Source organism: Zootoca vivipara, chromosome Z (assembly GCF_963506605.1).
Source record: "Zootoca vivipara chromosome Z, rZooViv1.1, whole genome shotgun sequence".
Lineage (NCBI taxonomy): Eukaryota > Metazoa > Chordata > Lepidosauria > Squamata > Lacertidae > Zootoca > Zootoca vivipara.
The window spans coordinates 863,550-887,416 of record NC_083294.1 but is presented as its reverse complement, the minus strand read 5'-3'; the positions used below and the strand labels follow the sequence as shown (position 1 = coordinate 887,416).

Sequence of the window (23,867 nt, the reverse complement as noted above, 5' to 3'; positions counted from 1 at the left end):
ATGCAATCTTTACTAACCTGGTGCCCTCCTGATGTTTTGGATGTTAATGGGTGTTGTAGTTCAAAACATCTGGAGGGTGCCCGGTTGGCAAAGGCTGGCTGAATGTCATTTAATAAGTGAAGAGTTAAAAATGTATTTACTTATAGGTTTTTAAAGGGATCTCCTGTCTGAAGGAGGATCTTGAAGGATTCATTAAACCTTCAGTGGTGGCACCCATGTTGGTTACATAGCTCCTGGCCATTTCTGCAAATACACACCTGAGATCTAGGTGATGGGCACCTCCCTTGATAAATATCGCTATCAACGAGGAGCTCAGGTTCTTTCTAACCTGCAATGACAATGAATGGAAGTCAGACTTTTCTGGTAAAGCGTTCCAAGTTCACAGCTATAAGAGAGCAGGCAGAATTTGGAGAGGGTGATAACGTACTCCACCACTGGCCCAGGGATCCAAGTCTCCGTTTGAGAAGATGATGTTGCTTGCAGCAGTCAGATCTGAGGGGATTAAGCAAGAAACTAAGATTATTTGCTTGTCTGGTAGAAGCTCTTTAAATTGCACCAAAGCAGCTGCATGATGAGCTGAGGCCCAGTGCCAGAGCACCTGCTTTGCATGCAGAAGGTCCCAGGTTCAACCCCTGGTATCTCCAGGTACAGCTGGGAGAAGCCCCAGCCAGAAATCCTGGAGAGCCACTGCCAGTCAGTGTGGACAATACTGAGCTAGATGAGGCAATAGTCTGACCCAGTAGAAAGCAGTATGGTGACAACTCACATGAAATAGACTCCCAAATGTAATGCCCAAGTGTCTTTCATGGGCTAGCTCAGGGGTCAGCAAACTTTTTCAGCAGGGGGCCGGTCCACTGTCCCTCAGACCTCGTGGGGGGCCAGACTATATTTTGGGGAAAAAATATGAACGAATTCCTATGCCCAACAAATAACCCAGAGATGCATTTTAAATAAAAGGGCACATTCTACTCATGTAAAAACATGCTGATTCCCGGACCATCCGAGGGCCAGATTTAGAAGGAGGTTGCGCCGCATCCGGCCCCTGGGCCTTAGTTTGGGAACCCCTGGGCTAGCTGAAATTCAAGGGGAGCTCTGGAGGACTGAGAGCAGCGTTCAAGGCAGTCGAGGAAAAGGACATGACCTAGACTGGGGAGGGGAGGGAGCTGCCTTGTTACAGAGTTGGACCACCTGTACCTCAAACCAATATTGACTACTCTGGCTGACAGCAGCTCTCCCATCAGGGCACCCATCAGGAGGTGACAAGGTTTGCCGAAAAGGGTTTCTGGTTGCTGATCTCACCAGTGAGGTACAATCCCAAGCCAAAGGGAGAGGGAATGAAGAAAAAAACTCTGTCTGCCTACCACCACCCCAGAAGCTTGTCCATAGCCATGAAGGCCGAGGGAGAACCCCCCATTTCTGAAAGCAGTACTGTTCCCTGGCAGCATCCGTGAAGGGGATCTCTGGGAACATGTCGGTCACGTTGTTGCTGTTGAAGGTTAAGTTGATTTCAGTGCAGGCCTGAAGAAAGAAGTGATGCTTCAGCAGCTGTACTGGTCCCAAAGAGGGGAAAAACGGCAATGAAGTCTGGGCATGTGTTTTTCATTTGAGCCCACCTGGCAGAGTCTGCACCAGAGGGCATACCGACTTTATTTCTACTAGTTACAGATTAAAGAACATAACAAACACGTATGAGAGGAGCAGCCCTCATACAGACATCCTGTCTCATCTCAAGACAGAGCAGAAAGAAAAAGTACAATAGTACCAGAGATGGAAGTCACAGGCATAGGCTTCCTTTCTCACAGAACAGAAAGTAAACAATAGGGTCGGATGATCCTTGCAATGGGAGGAGTGAAATACTAATAGGTAAGTCCCCACGCGCAGCGCTAAACCAGTGCAGCGTGGGGACTCTCTTCTGCGGCTCCGTAAATCGCTTCTGCACATGCCCAGATGCCGGAAATTGTTTCTGTGCATGTCTGCAGCACCGGAAATTGCTTCTACACAGACAATGGAAATTACTTCTGCACAGGCGCGATTTTCAGCACCTGGGCATGCGCAGAAGCGATTTCTGGCGCCATGGACATGCGCAGACGCAATTTCTGGTGTTGCACTGCACTGGTTCAGCCCACGGAGGATCTCTGCAGGAGTGATCCAGCCCATGCCCAGTAAGCCTTGCCCACCCCTGGTCTAGAGCATCTTTCCCTGTGGCAGCAGCCCCTCCTCCAGCATGGCTGGGGCTGCTGGTCGTCAGAGTCAACACAGCATCTGGCAGGCACCAGATTGGCGAAGGTGACACTCTTGTTAAATTTCACTCCTCTTCCCCCAGGCTTACCTGATAGTCCCATGCAGAGGCGTCTGATCCTGTGCCACAACCTGTGGGGTCAGCGCATTTCTGGTACAACTTGTAAATATTGAAGCATGGAACTATCCCAGTGGAGTTATAGAACAGCCCTAGGTGAGTAAAGGAGAGGAGGTTATGACGCTGCTCATTTCAAGGGGTCAGATTAGATGGCTTATTATCATCTATAACACCAGTATGTTTAATAGCAGCAGCAATTAATTTGTTGTTGTTGTTGTTGTTGTTGTTGTTGTTGTTGTTGTTGTTGTTGTTGTTGTATGCCACCCATCTGACTGGGTTGCCCAAGCCATTCTGGGCATCAAAGCAAACCACAACAATAAATCACCAAAACCCTTAATACAATTTAGTAAAATCAGAGTCATTCAACAGTAATAATTAAATTTACATCCTGCCCTTCCTTCCCAAAGGAGCCCAGGACACCAGACAACAAGAAATAAACAATAAAAACACTTGAGAATGTAATAATAATAATAACAATAACAATTTATAATTTATACCCCGCCCATCTGGCTGGGTTTCCCCAGCCACTCTGGGTGGCTTCCAACAGAAAAATGAAATAAAATAATCTATTAAACATTAAAAGCCTCCCTAAACAGGGCTGCCTTCTAAAAATCTGGTAGCTGTTTTTCTCTTTGACATCTGATGGGAGGGTGTTGCAGAGGGCGGGCGCCACCACCGAGAAGGCCCTCTGCCTGGTTCCCTGCAACTTGGCTTCTCGCAATGAGGGAACCGCCAGAAGGCCCTCGGTACTGGACATCAGTGTCCGGGCAGAACAATGGGGGTGGAGACACTCCTTCAGGTAGAGTGTCCGGAAGAGCCCTGCCGGATCTGGCCAGTGGCACATCTAGTCCAGCATCCTGTTTTCATGGTGGTCAAGCAGATTCTTCAATGGGAAACCTGCAAGCAAAACATGAGCACAAGAGCCCACTCCCTCCCTGCTTCTGGTTTCCAGAAACTGGGATTCAGAAGCATTTATTGCCTCAGACCATGGAAGCAGAGCAGAGCCATTATGGCTAGTAGTCATTCATAGCATTGCTCTCCTCCATGAATTCGTCCAATCCTCTTTTAAGGCCATCCAAGTCAGCAACCATCGTTACCTCCTCTGGGAGTGAATGCCATAGTTTAACTTTGCCCTGCATTAAGAAGTATTTTCTTTTCTCGGTCCTGAATATTCCAACATTCAGCTTCATTGGATGCCCATGAGTTCTTGTGCTGGCAGGGGTGGGGGAGGGACTTCTCTGTCCACTCTGTCCATGTCATGCATGATTTTATGAACTTCTATCATGTCACCTCTTCGTTGCCTTTCCTCCAGACTAAATAGTCCCAAATGCTGAGACTTTTCTTTGTAGGGGAATCTCTTCACCCCCTTCATCTTAAAAGCACCTTGAAAGCAATTCCAATATAGATACCATCTGGGAAATATCTGTACTTAAAAAGGCTTGTGGGGAGACAGAAGTCTTCGGTTGGTGCCAAAAAAGAAGAAGACTTCTAGTAAATATTTTTTCCAGGGCAGGAGAGATTCCAAAGGGTCGGTGCCACAACCCAAGAGGATTGCAAAGAAAGGACCTCCTGTTAAATTAGGACCTGCAGAACACAGTATACAAGGGGTGAGACAAACTCTCAGGTGTCCTGGTCCCAGTGCTTTTTTTTGGGGGGGGGGACGATGCAGGGGCACACATACCCCTAAACATTTTGTGAATCTCAATTTGGCCTTATTGGGGGCAGTATTTCAATATGAGTAGGAAAATGAGAGTACTCCTAAACATATTTTTAAGGAAAAAAGCCCTGCCTCGTCCCAAGCTATACATCAAAACCAGCACTTTGAACTTAGCCCGGTATCTAACTGGTAAATGCCAGAGAAACAGCTGGAAGCAGAGCTTTCCTCTTCCTATGCTGCCACCTAGCAAACATCCACATGCAAGGCCAGTGGGTGCAGCAGCCTGATCCTAGGCAAGGACTCAAAAAAAAAGCTGCAGGCAAGTCTGGACTTGCTTCCCTGGCCCGCTGCAAGCCACTTCAGGCATGACCAGGAAGCTGAGTAGATACTGCACCTTTGTGGACATGAATAGGCTCGTGGAGGTGGGGGTAAGGAAATGGGTGTTCTTGGAAATGACATGTCAGCTGACCTGCTCTCATAGTAGCCCAAACAAAAACTTCAGGCAGCCCCACTTCCAGAGAAACCACCAGTTGGAGTTTCTCTATTCAAGAGGCATGCCTTTAGATTTTAAAGAGAGGTCCTGAACATATTACCTTCTTCTAAGGCAACCTCCAGTGGATTACCAGACTCCAGCTTTTAGGAGGGATGGATCTTGCCAGTCTAGTCGGGGCCAAGAGCCAGAGTCTTTGCTCAGACACCTACCTGTCCAAACTTCTAGAGGGCCTCAGCAATCTGCGCACGAAGAATATCCTGTGCGATGTCACACTGGAGGCAGAGGGCGTCTCTTTCTCTGCACACAAAGTCATTCTGGCCGCAGCCAGCAACTACTGCAAGGTGCATTTTTCTGGAGATGCTGCAAGCCACAACAGTCACATCAAGCTGTCACGCGTCACTGCCCAGGGCCTGCAAAACATCCTGTCCTTTGTCTACTCCAACAAGCTGGAGCTGACGCTTCAGAATGTCGAGGAGACCTTCCAGGCAGCAGAGATGCTTCTGGTGCGCGATGTGATGTGCTTGTGCTTCCGGTTTCTGGAGGAGGGCTTGGATCGGCACACCTGCCTAGCAGTCCTTGAGATCGCAAAGAGGCTTGGCCCGAAAGAGTTGAGGCAGAAAGCCATGAGCTGCGTGAGTCGGCACTGCAGCCACATTCTGGCAGATCCGCCGCAGCTGCAGGAGCTGGACGCAGCTACTCTGTGCGAGATCTTAGACACTGCAGACACCAAGGACCTCAGCGAGCTGGAACTGTTCCGTGCAGCTGAATGCTGGCTGCTCCACAACAACACACACCTGAAAGATGCAGCCGAGGTTTTGCAGCACATTCGGTTTCCCCTCATACCTCTCCATGACCTGCAGACGTTCGTCCAGGACGTGCCCTTCATGAAGACAGAACCCACTTGCCGCCAGTACCTCCAGGAGGCCTTGGATTATCACTCCCGGCTCCATGCTCAGCCGACTCTGCAGAGTGAGCGAACCAAGGTCCGTGCTGGCGTTGACATGCTGGTTGTCCTTGGTGGCAGATCTGTGGACAACGCCATCTGTGGCAGCATGTGGGTTGCTGATCGGAACTGCCTTTTGTGGAAAAAGATTGGGGAACTCCACAGGCCCGTGTACAACCACTGTGTTGCTGTGATCCAAGGCTTTGTCTTTGTGATGGGGGGCCAGGACAGGTTTGACCCTACAGGACAATGTCCTTCAAACCAGGTAAGCACAAAGCTTAAAACGAAGAGAAGCCTACAGCAGCTCAGTCACACACAACGTTAGTCTTGAAAAGGAGAAAGTAGATAGCCCAAATATGTATCATTGATCCCTATCTGATCCTATTAGGGCTTCTGCTTCTGGGTCACTCATTGTGAAAGCTAGTTCCTCAGAAAGCCAACACTAACCCTCGTATGATGCTTTTTCGTTTGTACAAATGCTTTGGAATAGCCCTTGTCCCAGACGCTGTCCCATCCCTCCCATTCTGCTCTGAGGTTGTTTTTTAAAAAGAGAAGCTTAATCTGTGTTTGTGCATCTCCACCTAACCCTTGCTCCCTTCTTTATATGTGTGTGTGTGCAGAGTTTGCTCTTAACCTTGCACAATCATTGGTGGCAGCACAGTCCCAGAGACACCAGGGGGTCCACCCTCCAAACACACATCCCAGCAAAGTTATGAGTGCCCATAGGGGTAGGTGCAAGCAAAAGGCAGCCCAGTTCCCCAAAGAATGAGCCCTTTAATCCTCAGAGGAGGAAGCACCAAATACAGCAGTCTTGGTACACAGTCATAAAAGGACAAAGAGTGACTTACCCTACTAATCAGGCTGCAATAAAGAGGTACAGACGGGAATCACAACAAGCACAAACATCTGAGCGAGTAGAAGGCCTAACCAGTTGGGCACATAACAAGTCTCATCTCTGACATGACCAGACATACTCTGGTAACTTCCAGGCTGGATTACCACAATGCGCTCTACATGGGGCTGCCCTTGAAGACAACTTGGAAACTTCAGTTGGCCCAAATGCAGCAGCAAGATTACTGGTTGGGATTCAATTTAGAATTTATATAATTCCCATTTAAAACAATTGCATTCATTTGCCAGGTTCAATTTAGGGTGCTCATGCTAACTTTTAAAGCCTTAAGCAACTTGGGATACAAATATGTGAAAGACCGCCTCCTTCCCTATAGACCCTCTTGGGTACAGAGAAGGCTCTCAGAATAACTGCTCCACCATCAGAAATATGGGTGGCCTGGGAGGTAGGCCTAAGCACCTTCATTATGCAGCTTTCATGGTGCCAAAGACTCGCCTCTCTCCCCTGGCCTTTGACGCCTGAGATAAATATTTTTAGGACCCACTCTAGTTGTGATTGTAATGTGCTTTAAACTGTTTCTAACATTGTATCTTACATCTTCCATTCTTGTCACCCTTCCTGGGACCTTCTGGTGAAGGCTGGGCAACAAGAATAGAATTCTTAGTTCTGGGCTTTTTAAGTGAGCAAACTGCATGGATTTCACAAGCTCTGCCCATGTTGATAGGTCCGCACACTCTGTCTTCTTCATAACCTCAGTCCTCCTTTGATCTATCTGGGAGGCCTCTCTTGTGTGGTTGTATATTCCTTGTCTAACTACTATCAAGGGGAGACATACAACAAAATGCTGTACTGTCTCCCCAGTTACTCAGTGGGAGTGTCCCTGCTTGGGACTTTGCTTAACCTGGAGCCTTTGAAGCACTGTTTGGGGCTTGCAGAAGGCCGTGCATTCTTCTGGAATAAGAGTAAACACCCCTAGCTGAGTCACTATGCAAGAATGATGCCCCAACCCCAGAATGCAAAAGGGAGAAGGAAAGACTTGATGCTACTGACTTTTCTTTCTTTCTTTCTTTCTTTCTTTCTTTCTTTCTTTCTTTCTTTCTTTCTTTCTTTCTTTCTTTCTTTCTTGCACACCCCCCCCCCCTGGGGAGGGGAAAAGCTGAAAGAATAAGGTTGGGCTGGTGGCTGAAGCAAGGGTAAATATTTCAGATGGGCAGAGTATAAACTGGTGTGTCATCCGAGGAGCAGCCTGCAACAAAGCCATCCTATGTGGAACGCCACATTCCTACTGCAGCCACATGCACCAGCAGGGCAGGGATGTAAAAGATCTGGGGCCCACAGGCACAATTTTGCAGAGTTTACATGTGCTAATAATTTATATGCACAGATGCAGGTTTAGAATTGAAACGCCGCAGAAGGCATGTTGGCTAATTTCCCATCCAAACTGCCACATAAAAGTCCTTCAACTGATTTGCCCCCCCAGATCATCTCAGATCAGTTCCTCTGCATTTACAGCCAAACCGTTTCCCAACAATCCCGTTTCCCTTTCACCTGCCCCCATTCTGTTGTCCTCCACATCGCTTCTACATCATTAGGACATCTTACTCTGGTACAGTTCCAGTTCCCTGTCATCCATCACACACCCCAGAAAGACTAGGGGCACTTTGGAAAGGGCTCAGGGCAAGGAAGGCATGCCCCATGGACTCAAATCTAGCAAGTGATAGAAAGGAATGAACTATGTGCCCCACAGAATCCTTGTCAAGCTGCTGCAGGATTCCACAGCCAAGTTGCTCGCAGGGCCAAAACTGTTTGAGAATTTTAGTTACACAGGTCCTGGCTCAACTGCACTGGCTGCCAATCCGTTTGAAGACCAACCAGTCTTGGTTTTGTCCTATAAAGCCTTTAATGGCTAAAGACCGCAATACCTGAAGAACCGCTATGTGAACTGATCCGGACCCTGAGATCATCCTGAGGCCCTTCTTTGTATGCCTGCTCCCCAAGAGGTCCAGAGGGTGGCAACATGACATGAGAACAGAGCCTTTTCTGTAGTGGCTCCCCATTTGTGAAATGCCCCTCAGGGAGGTTCGGCTGGCGCCTTCATTGTACACCTTTAGGCCCCAAGTAGAAACGTTCCCCTATGAGGCTTTTAATTATATGCGGCCTCTGAGAAGTGGGTGGGTTGTTTTTAATGTATTTATTCTCCCCGTTTGGTTTTAATGTATCTACGTGAGGTTTTTGTGTGTGTCTACGTGGTTGTAAGTTGCTTTGGGTTGCCCTGGGCAAGATAAAGCAATTTATGAATTTAGTACAGTAAATCATTATGATCATCCTCATCCCCATTCACAAGCTTAGTATAAGATCAGCTCAGCATTAACCCTTGCAATACAAACCCACCAAGCAGCAGAGAGGAAAACGAGCCTTCTCGCTGAAGGGGACTCCTTGCCTGCTTCTGACTTAGCTACTAGCTGCTGCAGGAGAGCCCTTAAATGTCTCTCCCCTGCCTGCCCAGAGTGCTGAACGATTCCCAGCCTGCCAGCTGGAGCCCTGTCATCCCTTTGCTCCTTGCGGCTCCAGGTGTTCAGGTTTGACCCACGACACGGCAGCTGGCTCCAAGTGGCAAGCATGCTGGGACGGCGGACTCGCTTCCACGCAGGGGTGTTGAACGACTGCCTCGTGGCTGTGGGCGGGGGAGCCCTGCTGGGGACGCTCACCGACACGGCAGAGGAATACCAGCCGGCGGAGAACAAATGGCAGCCCATCACGCCCTTCCCAATGCCCGTGGCAGACCACGCAGGGGCCACCCACAAGGGGATCCTCTACGTCTCAGGTGAGAGACCACTGATGGCTTGACCGAGGGGGACCACCATCGGAAGTCTTGGCCCAGGGTGGAGGGAGGGGGTGGGAGGCTGGACGTTGGCCATTCTCCAAGAGGGGGCTCCTGGTGCTTGTTCACCTCACCTTCTAGAATGCAGACCACTTTTAAGGATTGCTGATTTTAAGGGAGCGTACAGACAAAGCAGAAAGGGAGGGTTCCTGGTGATGTGGCTGTGACCTGTGCTCCTGTAAACTCCAGCTTAGACTGCTGTAATATGCTCTACTAGGGGTTGCCCCTGAAGAGGATTCGGAAACTACCATTACCTCAGAATGCAGCTGCTGGGGTTTCAAACTAGCTTCATGTATTCATTATCATGTAGATAAATAGGGACCGCTACAGCGGGAAGGTAAATGGCATTTCCGTGCGTTGCTCTGGTTCGCCAGAAGCGGCTTTGTCATGCTGGCCACATGACCTGGAAGCTGTCTGCGGACAAATGCTGGCTCCCTCGGCCAGTAAAGCGAGATGAGCGCCACAACCCCAGAGTGGGTCACGACTGGACCTAATGGTCAGGGGCCCCTTTAGCTTTATTCATCCTTTGCACTTCTAAGTTTGCCCTTTACCAAATGGGCCCAGGGCAGGGTACAAAAGTATCTCGCTTGAAGCATATTGCACATTAATTAAGAGCATAAAATAAAGACCACAAGAACAATGGCAGGTGGATTGCACTGGCACAATTCAAAGTGCTGCTTCTGACCTTTAGAGCCCTTTCCAACATTAGACTGGCATACTTGAAGCATGTTAAAACTCTTCTGTATGCAGGGTCCCCCACCTCCTCAGGTGAGGTTGAGTTGCGTGGCCAGCTGGAAGAGAGAGAGGGGCCCTTTTCAGTGGTGGTGCCCCAATGGTGGAATGCCCACCCCGGAGAAGGCCAGCAGGCACTTACTTGGTTTGCCTTTCAGTGCCAGGCAAAAGCCATAATGTTTCCCCAGGCTTTTTAGACTTAAAAGCAATCTAGCTTTAAATATCTTGTTCCCTCTTTACTCTTCACATCCCTAATTTTGTTTGGATAGGTATTGTTTGGGTTTTAATTATTTTTCTATCTTCTGCTTCTTACGGAAACTGCCCTAGGGATTTATTAAAATTGAAGGGCAGTGTGTGTGTGTGTGTGTGTGTGTGTGTGTGTGTGTGTGTGTAATCTGTACTGAAAAAGCAGCATCCCAGTGCATAAATGGGGTGGGGGAGAGGCAGGATCAGGTGATTGAGCAAGGGAAAGGAAGGGCCCTGGATTGGAGTGCCTGAGAGGAGGGTTGAGTACACTCCCTTCCTATCATGCTCAACCGACTGCCGGGGGCCGGAGGGGAGGGCCAAGAGTAGAGAAGAGGAGACAGCCATGATGGGGGAGCCAACCAGTAGAGAACAGCGCAAAAACAAAACTATACCGTGATAAATCCCTGAAACGAGAGATTTGATAAAGTGAATGATATTAAAACTAAACTGATAATTGTTCAAAAAAACAAAATTAGCTTAAATCTCCCCAAAGAAACCTTGATATAGAAAAAACATACCCGTGTTTCCCCCTTTTTAAGACGTAGTCATAATATAAGACGTAGCAGGATTTTCAAGCATTTGAGAAATATAAGCCACACCCTGAAAATAAGCCATACCTAAGACGGCCCTGGATAGAGCTCCTGAGGGTGGCCAGCCTCGCTATCGCCACCTCCGCTACTGCTGCCACCCCGCACGCTCTTCGTCCCCCTGTTGTTGTTTTAGTTAGTTTCTCCCCGCTGCAGCGTCTCCCGGGTCCCGCATGCTGAAGCGCGGGCAGATAAAGGTTCGCTCCGCATAGGATCGGCCTGCCGCGGCTGCAGAGCGGAGCACCGAGCCAGCGGCCTAGCCTCTTTCTCTTTTTTTTGCCCAGCTGAGGAGACCTGCAGCCCCGCCGCCGGAATCGGCGGCTGCAGAGCGGAGCGCTCCGCAGCGCCGAGTGCGCGGAGCGCCCTGCAGCTGGCGGAGCGCCGAGCCAGCGGCCTGGCCTCTTCCTGGCCCGGCCGAGGAGACCTGCCGCCCCGCCATTGGAATCGGCGGCTGCAGGGCGGAGCGCTCCGCAGCGCCGAGCGCTCGGAGCGTCCTGCAGCGGGCAGAGCGCCGAGCCAACAGCCTGGCCTCTTCCTGCCCCAGCCGAGGAGGTCTGCCGCCCCGCCGTCAGAATCGGCGGCTGCAGAGCGGAGCGCTCCGCAGCGCCGAGTGCGCGGAGCGCCCTGCAGCTGGCGGAGCGCCGAGCCAGCGGCCTGGCCTCTTCCTGGCCCGGCTGAGGAGACCTGCCGCCCCGCCATTGGAATCGGCGGCTGCAGGGCGGAGCGCTCCGCAGCGCCGAGCGCTCGGAGCGTCCTGCAGCGGGCGGAGCGCCGAGCCAACAGCCTGGCCTCTTCCTGCCCCAGCCGAGGAGGTCTGCCGCCCCGCCGCCGGAATCGGCGGCTGCAGAGCGGAGCGCTCCGCAGCGCCGAGCGCCCGGCAGCGCTGGGCAGAGCAAAGAGCCAGCGACCTGTCACCTCGGTGCCTGGAACCTGCTGCTGCTGCGCAGAGCGCCCAGCAGCACCATGCAGAGCACCCAGCAGCACCCCGAGCCCTCGGCCCGGCCCGGCCAAGGAGGCCTTAAGGTACCATAAAAACATAATTAAAAAATTAAGACATCCCCTGAAAATAAGACACCGTGTGTTTTTTTGAGGAAAAAAAGTTATAAGACGGTGTCTTAAAAAAGGGGAAACACGGTAAATTTCTCAAAGAAACCTCTAAATAAAGTAAACCTTGACGAGGTGCCGGCTGAGTGACTCATTTCACTGGAAAATCTCTATCTGTTTCCTCAGAAGGAAAATATTTAGGGGCTGAGGTTTTCTTATCAAAAACTAGACAGGAAATGTAGACTCTGAAGAGAACTGAAAGCTACACCACAGTCTGGGGTGAAATTCCCCAAAATAAGACTCTAGTTTTGTTTAAACCAAAGGTTAGCTAATCCTATGAGACAGTTCAAATAATGAATATCATAGCTACAGTCGTACCTCGGGTTACGACCACCTTGGGTTGCGAACAATTCGGGTTACGAACTCCGTAAACCCGGAAGTATTTTTTACTCCACGCATGCGCAAAGTGCGAAAATAGCGAAAATACCGCTTTGCGCATGCGCAAAATGGTGGTTCGGGTCGCGTTCGGGTTATGAACTGCGACCCGGAACGGATCATGTTCGTAACCCGAGGTATTACTGTATTTGAAAAAGATTAGGTAGAGGGCTGTAAAAGCTCTCCTGGTTGTGATGTTATAACGCCATTGCTAAGACTGCTCAGCACTGTGAGCACACTTTGCACCCCCTTTTAAGATCCAGTCTCTTAAGACTTGGGAGAGGCCTTGGCTAAGTGGTAGGCAACAGGCTCCGCCGCGACACTTCGTTTCCACAGGACCTTGAGAAAAGGCTACTGTGCAACCCAAAGGGAAAACCACAGCCACCCAACCAGAAGGGCTGTCTTCTCTCGCCCGTTTTCACCAGGGGGATTCGCCGCTGGCCAACCTTTACGCGACACATACAGCTATCTCTCCCGCCTGCGTCGCTGGGTCAGGAACCAGCCCATGACTTTTGCCCGGTGTGACCACGGAATGGCAATTGCTGGAGACAGAATCTTCTGCATAGGAGGAAGGGCCCTGGCAAACGTATGTTGAACTTCATTTATTTAACTAGTTGTGGTGGGCCCAAACGCCAGCCCCAGGTACTCCATGTCTGGTGTTGCCCTGAGCTACACAATGTGCTCTCATTGCCCACTTCCTGGTGGCCAGGCTCCCTTCCCAGAAGGGGGAGCACCCCCTTCTGTACACTCTGACAATGGGAGCAATGGCTCTAGAGAGAAAAAGGAGGGTCCCTCCTAAGGTGGGTGCTGGATACCTGTCAATATTCACACATGCGGAAGAGTGGCTGTTGCGCTCAGGTCTGCTTGTGGGTTTCCCACAGGAATCTGGGTGTCCACTTTGAGAGCAGGATGCTGGACCAGAAGGGGCCCCCTCTGGCCTGATTCAGGTGCAGGGCTCCTCTTGCGATCCATGGCAGCCTTCCTCAAACTGGTGACCTCCAAGTGTTTTGGGCTCCCACCTCCCATCACCAATGACCACCAGTCATTTTGGCTGAGACTGATGGGAGACATGGTCCAATATATGGGGGGGGGAGGGCACCTGGTTGGAAGAGGCTGCTCTCTGCACCACAATATTCTAGGTTTCCTGACAGGGCATTGAAGTATTTCTTGCTTTACCACACACCCACACACGCCCCAGCCATATGGAACTAGCAAGCCCTTTAAAAAATAGAAACTCTTCATGCCCCTTCCAAATCTTCAATTCTATGTAGCTGGATCATGTGGTTTGCCCAATATATTTTACTACCTGGGACTGAAAGGCCAGGTGGCTCCCCCTTATTTGCTAATTAACAAGGCTGCCAAGTTTAATCAAACAGATTATTTTTTTAAAGGTGCTGCCAACTAACTGGGCAGCAGGTTTTTTAAAAGAGAGGATTATCTGAAAAAAGAAAAGAAGCAAAAAAAAAAAAAAGGCTTGTCCATTATGTGACTGATTCCCTATTTGACCCATAGTCTTAAGGTTTGTTTAAGCGAGTAGCATCCCAGAGTTAGACAGACTGGGTTCCATGACTGAGAAGCAGATTCCTGTCAGTTTTAGATGTTTTATTTCCCCAAAGGGTTGGCGTTTTGCAGATAATAAACCTAACACGTGGACAGAAAATACAATCATTTGGGGAAAACACGGGTTCCCTGGAACACACCTACATGGTCTGTCTCCTGATGAAGTCAGAAACGTCTTCATTACAATCTTGGTCTTTAAAATTTGTTGGAAGCCACCCAGAGTGACTGGGGCAACCCAGTCAGATGGGGGGGGGCATATAAATCATCATCATCATCATCATCATCATCATCATCATCATTCCTCTGCATATACTCAGGTGTTCCCTTGAACTAAAACCAGAGCAGATTGGTAGCATTCCTACTAACTGATTAACACCGGGGTGGGGGGTGGCAGCTGAACAATGCATTGCAAAGGTCTCTTGTGCAATTAGCGGAAACGGCCACACCAGCACAGCTTCTACACCAACTGACAAGAGCTGCTCTTTGGCCTCTTGAAAGCCAGGGGTGGCTCACATGCAACCTTCCCAATGTTTCTGGACTACTGGGTAGGCGGGTCTGGTGGGAGTTGCATTCTGAAACATCTACGGGGCACCAGGAAGGGAAAGGCTGCCTTATAACAACTTCTGTGTCAGGTTTGCCCAGGGGTCTGCCTGAACAACTGGCAGGCCGTGCTGTCTGCTGGAGCCGCAGCATACCTCCCTCGCCCTCCACTGAACAGGGACGGGATCCACCCTTCTGATATTTGGTTCTTTACAGGCTCAGGAATGGGTTCCTGTGAACGAGATGGAGTACTACTGCCCGGTTAGTGATCAGTGGACCCTGCTCAGTCTCTCGCCCTTCGACCTTTGTCAGTTTGGTCTTGCTGTGCACGAGCAGCAATTGTACATCACGGGTGGTGGATCAGTGAGACAGAAGAGGAAAGAGGACGGCGTCTACATCTGCAACCCTGGTGGGAAAGCGTGGGAAAAGGCGGGCTCCTTGCCCAAGGCTTTGGTGGATCATGCCTCTTTCTTTGTCCAGCTGCCGCGCCACCTGGTCGCAGGTGAGCGGCAGCAGAATGGAGAGGGGCCTTCAGCTGCTAGCAAGAAGAAATCCACCCTCAACCTGCTCATCACTAGCAAGACTTCAACCCAGCCAACTCTTTAGGCTGTGGGCAAAACCCAGGAGGAAGATCTCTGGTAGAAGCCCCACTGAAATGAATGCAAGTTGCACCTGATTATTTCCAAGCCTGTGGCCACATTCAGATGGCCTCCCCATCCACGGCCTGGACGACTGGGAATGAGCCTAAGGTTCGTGTACTCCATCCTCCACATATGAGGGCAGGAGATTAGAATCTCCCAGTAGCTTACCAGTCTGTCTAAATGTGGCAGTTTGAGCAAACCATAGTTTGCCTGTAAGGCAGAATCCAGAGACATGCTTTTATCCCGGCTTGGAATCCTGCTTTGTGTGCAAACCAGAAGCAGAAATGTCTAACCTTCCTTTGTGTACTGAAGAAAGGCTGGTAGGAGGTGAGAGGAGAGAGAAGGGAGCACGCAAGCTCAAGGCTTGCCCCTGCTCCCCTCAAAAGCGTGGCTTAAAGAGGACTGTCTGAATACAGCCTACATAACATGCACATTTTCAGGCCTAACACAACCTGAGAGAAAGCACAGTGCTCATGTACACTTTGGAAGGAAGTCAGATGTCTTACAGTCACTCACCACTAAGAGCTGCCAAGCCCCTGATCCGGTCCTTGTTCAGCAGCATCAGCTCACAGCCAATCTGAGTTAAACACACAAACACACACACACAAATTAGGTTTTTAGAGAGCCAAAGAGAAATTGGAAGCAAGTTACAGGATCTTAGCTGAAACTAACAAAATACATTGGTCACTGCAAAAATAAAAATGAAATAAAACAATGATGGAAAAAGCTGCTTACAAAGGCTGGTTATGGCTAAGGTGAAAGTTCAAAAGACTGACAGAATAACTTCTGGGTTTCCTGTGCATTTTCAGCCTACCAGACCTAGAGTCAAAGGGGAGTTCCAGCATTAACATTATACAATTTCACCCTAGCAGATGGTCATAAAATGATCCCATTGCTATGTAAACAGTATACTTCTTATATTATGTACCTATACAGTGGTACCTCTGGTTGTGAACGGGATCCATTCCGGAGGCCCGTTCACAACATGAAAAGCCCGCAACCTTAAGCGCTGTATCTGCGCAAGTGCACGGTGCAATTTGGTGCTTGTGCGCATGCACGAAGCAACCTGAAAAAACGTAACATGAAGCAAACGTAACATGAGGTATGACTATTATATTAGGACTCTCCTTCCTTGGAGGTTTTTTAGAGCGGTTGGATGGCTATCTGTCATGGGTGCTTTAGTTGAGATTCCTGCTTTGCAGGGGGTTGAACTAGATGACCCTTGGGGTCCCTTCCAATTCTACATTTCTAAGATTCTATGTTTATCATCCGTAAAATGGCAACAAACACCCTCCTCTTCTGTAATGCTCGCTCAAGTTTCCTCCCTGTTGAGCAGACAGTGTGGACAGACCAGACCAGAAATACTTTGGTGCGGCCTTTTGAGGGGGCACCTGCAAACACTCGCAACATTAACCAGGGTCTCTTGCAAGAAAGAACGAGGAACCCAGGTTTTTATAACTACGTTAACCTGTGTCGGGTATAAATCAGTACCAGGCAGGATAAGCTCCACAAAAGATGGCTGGCGGTAGTGTGGTTTGAGATGTTTTAAAATACAGTCATACCTTGACATTCGAACACTTCAACTTCCGAAGGTTTCGACTTCCGAAGTCGACAACCCCAGAAGTCTTTTTGCCGCACGGTCTGCACCTGCACAGAACGGCGCGCGCAGTCAGCGCATGCGCACAAGTGGTGCTTCGACGTCCAAAAACCTCGACTTACAAAGACGGCCGCGGAATGGATCGTCTTCGTAAGTTAAGGTACCACTGTAAGCAAACATTCAAATGACTACTATAGGTAGGCCTATAGACATGCTGTGAGAGCTTCAGCCCAGCCCAGTGGCAAACTGTGGAGCTGGGGAAGTTGAGCGTTCTCTGGCTCATTAATTTGCCTGATCTGGGCAGGCCTCACCTTGACAGGATTTGCTGGGAAATGGCCCATAAAGTCCGTCTCGTAAGGGTAGTCCATCATGGCTATCATGGTGAAGGCATTCCGGGCAAATCCGAAGAGCTGGTAGACATCATCCTTAGACGAAAGCTTTTGGCATGTAGACATCCCATGGCTGATCTTCTCGTAAGCTGAATGTGGAGAAGAGAGATGTGCAGTGTGGTGAATGATTAAGTGTGTCTCACCACATTCATAGAGGCTAGTATGCTTTAGGATAGCAGCCTAAGTATAGTGTTTGGGCTATGCAGTGCTTGGATGAGTGAGCTTTTCCGCTTTCATTCAAAAGAAAAATGAAGTGCCTAGACCTCATGGTTTTAAACTCCAGTGCTTAGTCAACTGACTGCTTACATTGTGGGGGGGGGGCAATGTGTACAGTGGTACCTCGGTTTATGAACACAATTGGTTCCCGAAGTCTGTTCATTAACTGAAGCGTTCATAAACTGAAGCGAACTTTCCCATTGAAAGTAATGGAAAGTGGATTAATCTGTTCCAGACGGTCCGCAGGGTACTTAAACTGAAGCGTTCATAAACTGAAGCGAACTTTCCCATTGAAAGTAATGGAAAGTGGATTAATCCATTTCAGATGGGTCCACGGAGTACTTAAACTGAAGCGTTCATAAACTGAAGCATGGGTGTAATTGGTTCCGGAAGTCTGTTCATAACCTGAAGCGTTCATAAACTGAAGCGAACTTTCCCATTGAAAGTAATGGAAAATGAATTAATCCATTCCAGATGGGTCCGCGGTGTTCATAAACCGAAAATTCATAAACCGAGGTGTTCATAAACCGAGGTTCCACTGTATTAGCTATAGAAGTGCTGCCCAATTAAAGTGGGCACATTTCCTTCAAAAATTGTTTATTTTCCTATGGACACTCAAGATGGGAGGGGTACTGCTTTCCTAAAACACCATTTTAAAGCAATTTGTTTATTCTATAGCTGCTCCAGAGGTCTTGTATCTTAAAAGTCCTCTCTCCCAAGGGGCTGTTCCTTGTCTGACAGGTGAGCTCACTTTACCTCCAGCCAGGTACAGGTCTTTGATTTGCCTAAATGCTTCTCGTACAGCCTTGGCACAGTCCGGACTGTAGTTCTGAAAGTCCTGGAAAAAGAGAGAGACAAAATGCCTTTTCTGATTTAAGTGAATTGCATCTTTGAGGGAGCCTGCGACTTTCATACCACTTCACAGGTTCAGGCACATCATTTTACGATGAGGATTAGGAGGTTTGCCTAGAAAGAGGAAATGAGCCCACTCAAAAGCTTACCGCTGTGACATCCCTGAAGAACTGATTGGAGTCTCCAATCCCAGCCACAGACAACACAGGGGCACTGGCAGCTAGAGCGCCAGCCACTATGTTGGGATACTTCATTCTCATGTAGGCACTCAGCATCCCTCCGTAACTGGAGGGCAGGGAAGAAAAGCGAGAGAAAAAGAAGCAAGTTATGTTCTTTGACACCATGAGACACTCAGGTGGACTGATTGCTCACTGGAAAGGGACAGAAGTCTCTTCAAATTGTTGGCCTGAATTAGCAGGTGCAGATTGGCCACCCTCAAAGAGTCAGAATACAAGAGCCAAGAGGAAGTGGGCAAAATGGCTGAACTTTGGCTTCTTCCCTTCCCAAGTAGCTCGCGCCAAACTCAGACCCCATTGCTCAGAAGGAAAGGGTATTATTGGCCCCAGGTAAGAGGGGAAGAAAAGTGTGGCCCCTGCTCAGTGTGATTCTTGGGGCAAATGATCTTTTTACTTCAGACAAGGGACAGCTATTATCCTAGGGGAGGAGCTATAATTTCCCTGGAGACTTTAGAGCAGGCATCCCCAAACTTCGGCCCTCCAGATGTTTTGGACTACAATTCCCATCATCCCTGACCACTGGTCCTGTTATCTAGGGATCATGGGAGTTGTAGGCCAAAACATCTGGAGGGCCGCAGTTTGGGGATGCCTGCTTTAGAGTGTTTCCAGTTGGAGTGCTGTAGAGAACAAGCACATGACAAGATCTGCCAAGGCATGCCTGTGTCCAGGGTGGCCCACTAAGCATGCCATGATGCATGCCCCAGAGAGAATACAATTCAGGGCACTGAACTTCCAACCTAAACAGTCCCAGAGTAAATACCGATTCAAGCAATCCCCAGTTTGGGGGGAAAGCTAGCATTGCACGCACCTAACATACTGGGCTCCAATCTTTTCATACTTCAACTTCTTTTGGCCCATGAGCTCTCTTCACCTTCCTTGGTGCTGGACCTTAAAAGCCCTAAACGGCCTCGGTCCTATATACCTGAAGGAGCGTCTCCACCCCCATTGTTCAGCCCGGACACTGAGGTCCAGCGCCGAGGGCCTTCTGGCGGTTCCCTCACTGCGAGAAGCAAAGCTACAGGGAACCAGGCGGAGGGCCTTCTCGGTAGTGGCACCCGCCCTGAGGAATGCCTTTCCATCGGAGGTCAAGGAGAACAACAACTACTGTACCTGACATTTAGAAAACACCTAAAGGCAGCCCTGTTTAGGGAAGTTTTTAATCTGTGATATTTTAATGTATTTCAGTATTTGTTGGAAGCCGCCCAGAGTGGCGGGGAAAACCCAGCCAGATGGGCGGGATATAAATAAATAAATAAATAAATAAATGGCCATAGTTAAGTCAACCCTTTGGAGAAATCTTGGTTACTATGAAGTTTAGATGGTGGTGCCTAAACATTTGAAATATCTGCCTCATTCCCTGTTCAGAACAGGACCCCACCCCCACCCTCCAAAAGACAGCTGGTATACAGCAACTTGGAAATATTTTGCCAGCCCTGCACGAAGAACATTGCACACATCAGCTGCAGATAACTGCTAGGAGGAACAAGCGAGGGAGCCCTCACCTGCCTCCAAATGCAATGACAGGGGAGTCCTGCGCTGCGTACTGCTTCTTCAGTGCCATGATGAGAACTGCATAGTCAGCGAGGGCTTGCTCCACACTCAGAAGGCCAGCGTTTTCCCTCTGCAATGACGCTGCCCCAAATGGAAGCGACTTCCCATAGTATCTCTGAAAAGCCAGTAGAGGAGCAGAAGAGACATCTCAGACAACAAGGTCACCATAATCCTCATCAAGCACACTGCCTTAGGCAATAGGGACACCTTTGCAAAAAACACTCACATGCTCCGCAAAGACCACCAGGGCATTCTGCTGCTCAGCTAGCTCCAGGATGAAGCCGCTGTTCTGAGCAAAGGCCCAGACATCTCCTTCATTCCCGGTGTAGAAGAAGATGGGTCCAGCCTCCCTCTTCCAGTATTTATCTGTGTGACGCAGCAGAAGTACATTAAGGCAACTAAGAAGAATCCCGTTTAAGGACACAGAGACCTCTAAGAAACTTGCCTGTACAGTGGTGCCTCTGCTTAACGAATGCCCTGCTTAATGAAATTTCCGCTATACGAATAGGTTTTGCGATCGGAGGTTGCCTCGCAAGACGAGGTTTTTTATGGCCGCTGCTTCGTCTTGTGAAGCGTGGCCATAAAAACCTCCAATCACAAAACCTACAGGGCATTCCTCTAGCGAAAGGGGAAGGAGCTGCAGCGCAGGAAGAAGGCAAAGGAAGATCAGCTGAGAGGCGCTGACAGCTGTCACCGCCTCTCAGCTGATCTTTCTTTGCCTTCTTCCTGCGCTGCAGCTCGTTCCCCTTTGTGTTCCGCTGGTCTCTGCCGGTGAGGGGCAACCGGCAGAGACCAGTGGAACACAAAGGCTGTAGCGTGAGAAGAAGGGGGGGAGAAGTGGATTCGCTGGCCGCCTCCCCCAAGCCAAGGGGAAGGCAGGCGGCAAAACGTCCCCCCATTGGCGCGCTTTGCCTCCGGGTGACGGAGGCGAAGCGCGCCGATGCGGGGGTGTTTTGCCGTCTGCCTTCCCCTTGGCCTGGGGGAGGCAGCCAGCGAAAACGTCCCCCCCATCGGTGCTCTTCGCCTCCGGGTGACGGAGACGAAGCGCACCGATGCGGGGGTGTTTTGCTGCCATTAATTTACTTTTAATGCATTCCTATGGGAAACGGTGCCTCGCTAGACGAAATTTTCGTAGGACGAATTGAGTCCTGGAACGAATTAATTTCGTCTAGCGAGGCACCACTGTATTAGGATTGCCATATTCGTTTCCCTTCTACAATAGCACAATGCTCAACTTTCTGATTGGTCTTCAGCATTGGAACTGGCACTAATTGCACCTTTGGGTGCTGCCAGAGTGAAAATGGAGGCTGGGGCCCAGCTGCTGGGCCCTTCAGATGTTGTTAGGACTACCATAATCCCTGTCATCAGCTGTGCTGGCTGAGGCAGAGAGCAGGAGCCCCACAAGATCTGGAGGGCCCATCTGTGTGCCACAGCAATCAGCCCTGCGGGGAGGTGGGCTCTTTGAAGCACTGCTTTTGCCCACAGATTGTTAATCACTCCAGATAAGTGGACACCTGCTCAAATTAACTAAGGAATGTAGAATGATATGGACATATTTGATATTAAGGGGCTGTCCACATCAGGGAAGCCCCCATAGCTCAACAGTAAAGTTCACGTATTTCAAAAAGAAGGGCCCAAGTTCGATCTCTGGCATCTCCAGGAAACAAAAACATTTTAAGTAGCCGGACTAGGAAAGGCCAGCCTCTGCCTGAAGCCTTGAAGGACCGCTTCAGTCAGAGGAGGCAACATGGGACGAGATGGGCCAAAGGTCTAACTTGGTATGAGACAAAATGGGCCATTAACACACAATTAATTTATGGAAGGTGCTGGTGACACTAGCTTTTGGATTCCCATAGCATTTATTTATTTCGTACACATATAATAAGAAGACTTCTCTCCGTCTTCTCTGAGAAGACTATTGGTCTCATGTCCCGCTTGTGGGCCTCCCAGAGGACCTGGCTGGTCATTGTGGTGAGACAGGATACTGAAATAGATAAATGCTTGCTCCAATCTAGAAGACATCTTTTCATGTTTTTATATATTTTCATCACCACTTCAAAAGCATACCTGTGATGAGGTATCTCTGGGCAAAAGTTTTGTTGCTGTAGGTTTCGAAGTTGAAGTGATCTAGCCACTGCTCAAAAAATTTCTCTTTGAAGTCAATCTGGGGGTTTCTGTAACCTTAAAAGAAACAAACCACGTCACTTTCAGATAGAAGGGGGGTAAAAAAATGGCACAGTCAATCCACTGACCATGGAAAAGTTGTCAACTACCCCAATATCTGCTCCGTTAAATCTGCTCTGCTGTGGATTCTATTGTACAAGAACAGCTAGGCTTTACTTCCTTTCCTCTGCCACTCCAAAATGCTGGCTGTATTTCTCTGTTATAGTGGTGCCTCGCTAAACGAATTTAATTTTCTCCTCACCGCCGCCTCCCGCCTGGAACGGACAGGCGGCGGGGGAAGACCTTTGCCTTCTTCCCGCGCTAGTGTTCCGCTGGTCTCTGCCGGTTGCCCCTAACTGCTTGTGGCAACTGGCAGAGACCAGCGGAACACAAAGGGGAACCAGCTGCAGTGCGAAAAGAAGGCAAAGGAAAATCAGCTGAGAGGCGCTCAGCTGATCTTCCTTTGCCTTCTTTCCGCGCTGCAGCTGGTTCCCCTTTCACTAGACAAATGCCCCTTTCGCTAGGTTTTGTGATCAGAGGTTTTTATGGCCACGCTTCGCAAGACAAAGCAGCGGCCATAGAAAACCTTGTCGTCTTGCGAGGAAACCTCCGATCGCAAAACCTATTCGTTAAGCGAAAAATTCATCTTACAGGGCATTCGTCTAGCGAGGCACCACTGTACTGTCAAACAATTATTCAAGGCTGCAAATTTGGTGAAGCATGTGCTGCAGAAATTAATATTATTATTTTTTTAAAAAAAGCAAAAAACATGGCATTTCTGGTCAGGTCTGGATACAGTGGTACCTCTGGATACGTACCTGATCCGTTCCGGGATGGTCTCACACCGAAAAGTACATATCTGGAGCAGCGCTTCCGTGTATGTGTGAAGACTGTTTTTGCGCATGTGCGCACGCGGCGAAGCCCAGAAGTAAACACTTCTGGGTCTGCCACGTACTTAACCTGAAAATACGCAACCTGAAGCGGACACAACCAGAGGTATGACTGTATTAAGAAATGTAAAAGGAAGGTAAGGAGGATTGAAGTAGGGCTGGAACTGTTTGTTGCTCCAAAACATGAAGTTGTGGAGCTCAAATCTTCCCAGGAAGCATGTCCACTAGCCCTTGACACACAAGCCATGGCTGATATTGCTCAAAACTGTGGAAGTGTCTATTGCAAGACAGAATTATAAACTGCAACCAGCTGATTTGAAGTTACTGAATGAGAGGGGTGGTGCTCTCTGCAAATGCTCAGAAGCACTCCTACCCAAAACAGCCCCAGAAAACACTAGCAAAGCAGCTTTATATGTTCACCAAGTGGACCGGGATGGGGTGGGGGCTCTGAGTTGTGGGGGTTAATTATAAGGGAATTGCTCCTGAGCCTGTGAAGACTGTACTTCTCCATCACATGCTTTCCGCCTCACAAACAAACTCAACCCAGGAAGACCCTGAAATAAGGAATTAACGAAGAACGAATAAATACATTCACAAAGGAGACTGCATGTATTCCTGTGCACTCTTGCCTCCCTTCCCCCTGATGCACCTGAGCATGTGCAGAGTTGCATGCCCCTGCGATCACCACCACCTATATCCGCATTTTTCACCGACTAGAACCTTACGCCTGCATGGGATGGAAGAAAAGGAAAGGAGGGCGTCTCTGAGCATGGGCAGAGTTCCAGAGTGGGGTGGGCGGGAAATGACGGCAACGGAGCTCCAGGAGGAATGGAGCGGGAAGCTGACCCTCTCTCTGGGAGCAGCGGACCCGAGGCCTGCCCGCCGCCGCCTCACCTGCAAGGACCCCCAGCATTATCGCCAGAGCGAGGAGGCGCAGGTAGAGCGCGGGTCGCGTATCCATGACCACGGCGTGGGTCCCTTCTTCTGCAGCGTGGCTAAGGGGTGGCG

The 23,867-nt window shown here is 49.4% G+C and overlaps 2 protein-coding genes across 3 annotated transcripts in view; one reads left to right on the top strand and one right to left on the bottom strand.

Moving 5' to 3' along the window:
• Positions 1-23,867, bottom strand: part of DPP7 (dipeptidyl peptidase 7) — a 27,683-nt gene extending 3,816 nt beyond the window's left edge. The window contains exons 1-12 of one of the 2 annotated variants that reach the window (XM_060270424.1): positions 23,754-23,867; positions 21,874-21,987; positions 20,033-20,172; positions 19,758-19,921; positions 18,169-18,304; positions 17,924-18,005; positions 16,874-17,040; positions 15,482-15,542; positions 2,330-2,448; positions 1,362-1,545; positions 428-492; positions 258-328 (exon numbers count right to left, since the gene is read on the bottom strand). In XM_060270424.1, the coding sequence (XP_060126407.1) occupies positions 258-328; positions 428-492; positions 1,362-1,545; positions 2,330-2,448; positions 15,482-15,542; positions 16,874-17,040; positions 17,924-18,005; positions 18,169-18,304; positions 19,758-19,921; positions 20,033-20,172; positions 21,874-21,987; positions 23,754-23,820 (1,370 nt within the window). In that variant the 5' untranslated portion in view covers positions 23,821-23,867. The remainder of the gene's footprint in view (positions 1-257; positions 329-427; positions 493-1,361; positions 1,546-2,329; positions 2,449-15,481; positions 15,543-16,873; positions 17,041-17,923; positions 18,006-18,168; positions 18,305-19,757; positions 19,922-20,032; positions 20,173-21,873; positions 21,988-23,753) is intronic. The other variant, XM_060270425.1, reaches the window with a different exon arrangement.
• On the top strand, positions 4,465-15,488 carry LOC118084251 (kelch-like protein 13). Its single transcript, XM_060270422.1, has 4 exons — positions 4,465-5,714; positions 8,871-9,123; positions 12,650-12,810; positions 14,541-15,488. The coding sequence occupies exons 1-4, from the start codon at positions 4,659-4,661 to the stop codon at positions 14,928-14,930; spliced, it is 1,860 nt and encodes a 619-aa protein (XP_060126405.1). The 5' UTR covers positions 4,465-4,658; the 3' UTR covers positions 14,931-15,488.

Excerpts from the sequence above, each read along its gene's own strand:
- LOC118084251 (XM_060270422.1), top strand. The coding sequence starts at position 4,659 with ATGGATCTTGCCAGTCTAGTCGGGGCCAAGAGCCAGAGTCTTTGCTCA. Across the intron at positions 5,715-8,870 it reads GACAATGTCCTTCAAACCAG|GTGTTCAGGTTTGACCCACG; the intron begins GTAAGCACAAAG and ends TTGCGGCTCCAG. Across the intron at positions 12,811-14,540 it reads GAGGAAGGGCCCTGGCAAAC|GCTCAGGAATGGGTTCCTGT; the intron begins GTATGTTGAACT and ends GGTTCTTTACAG.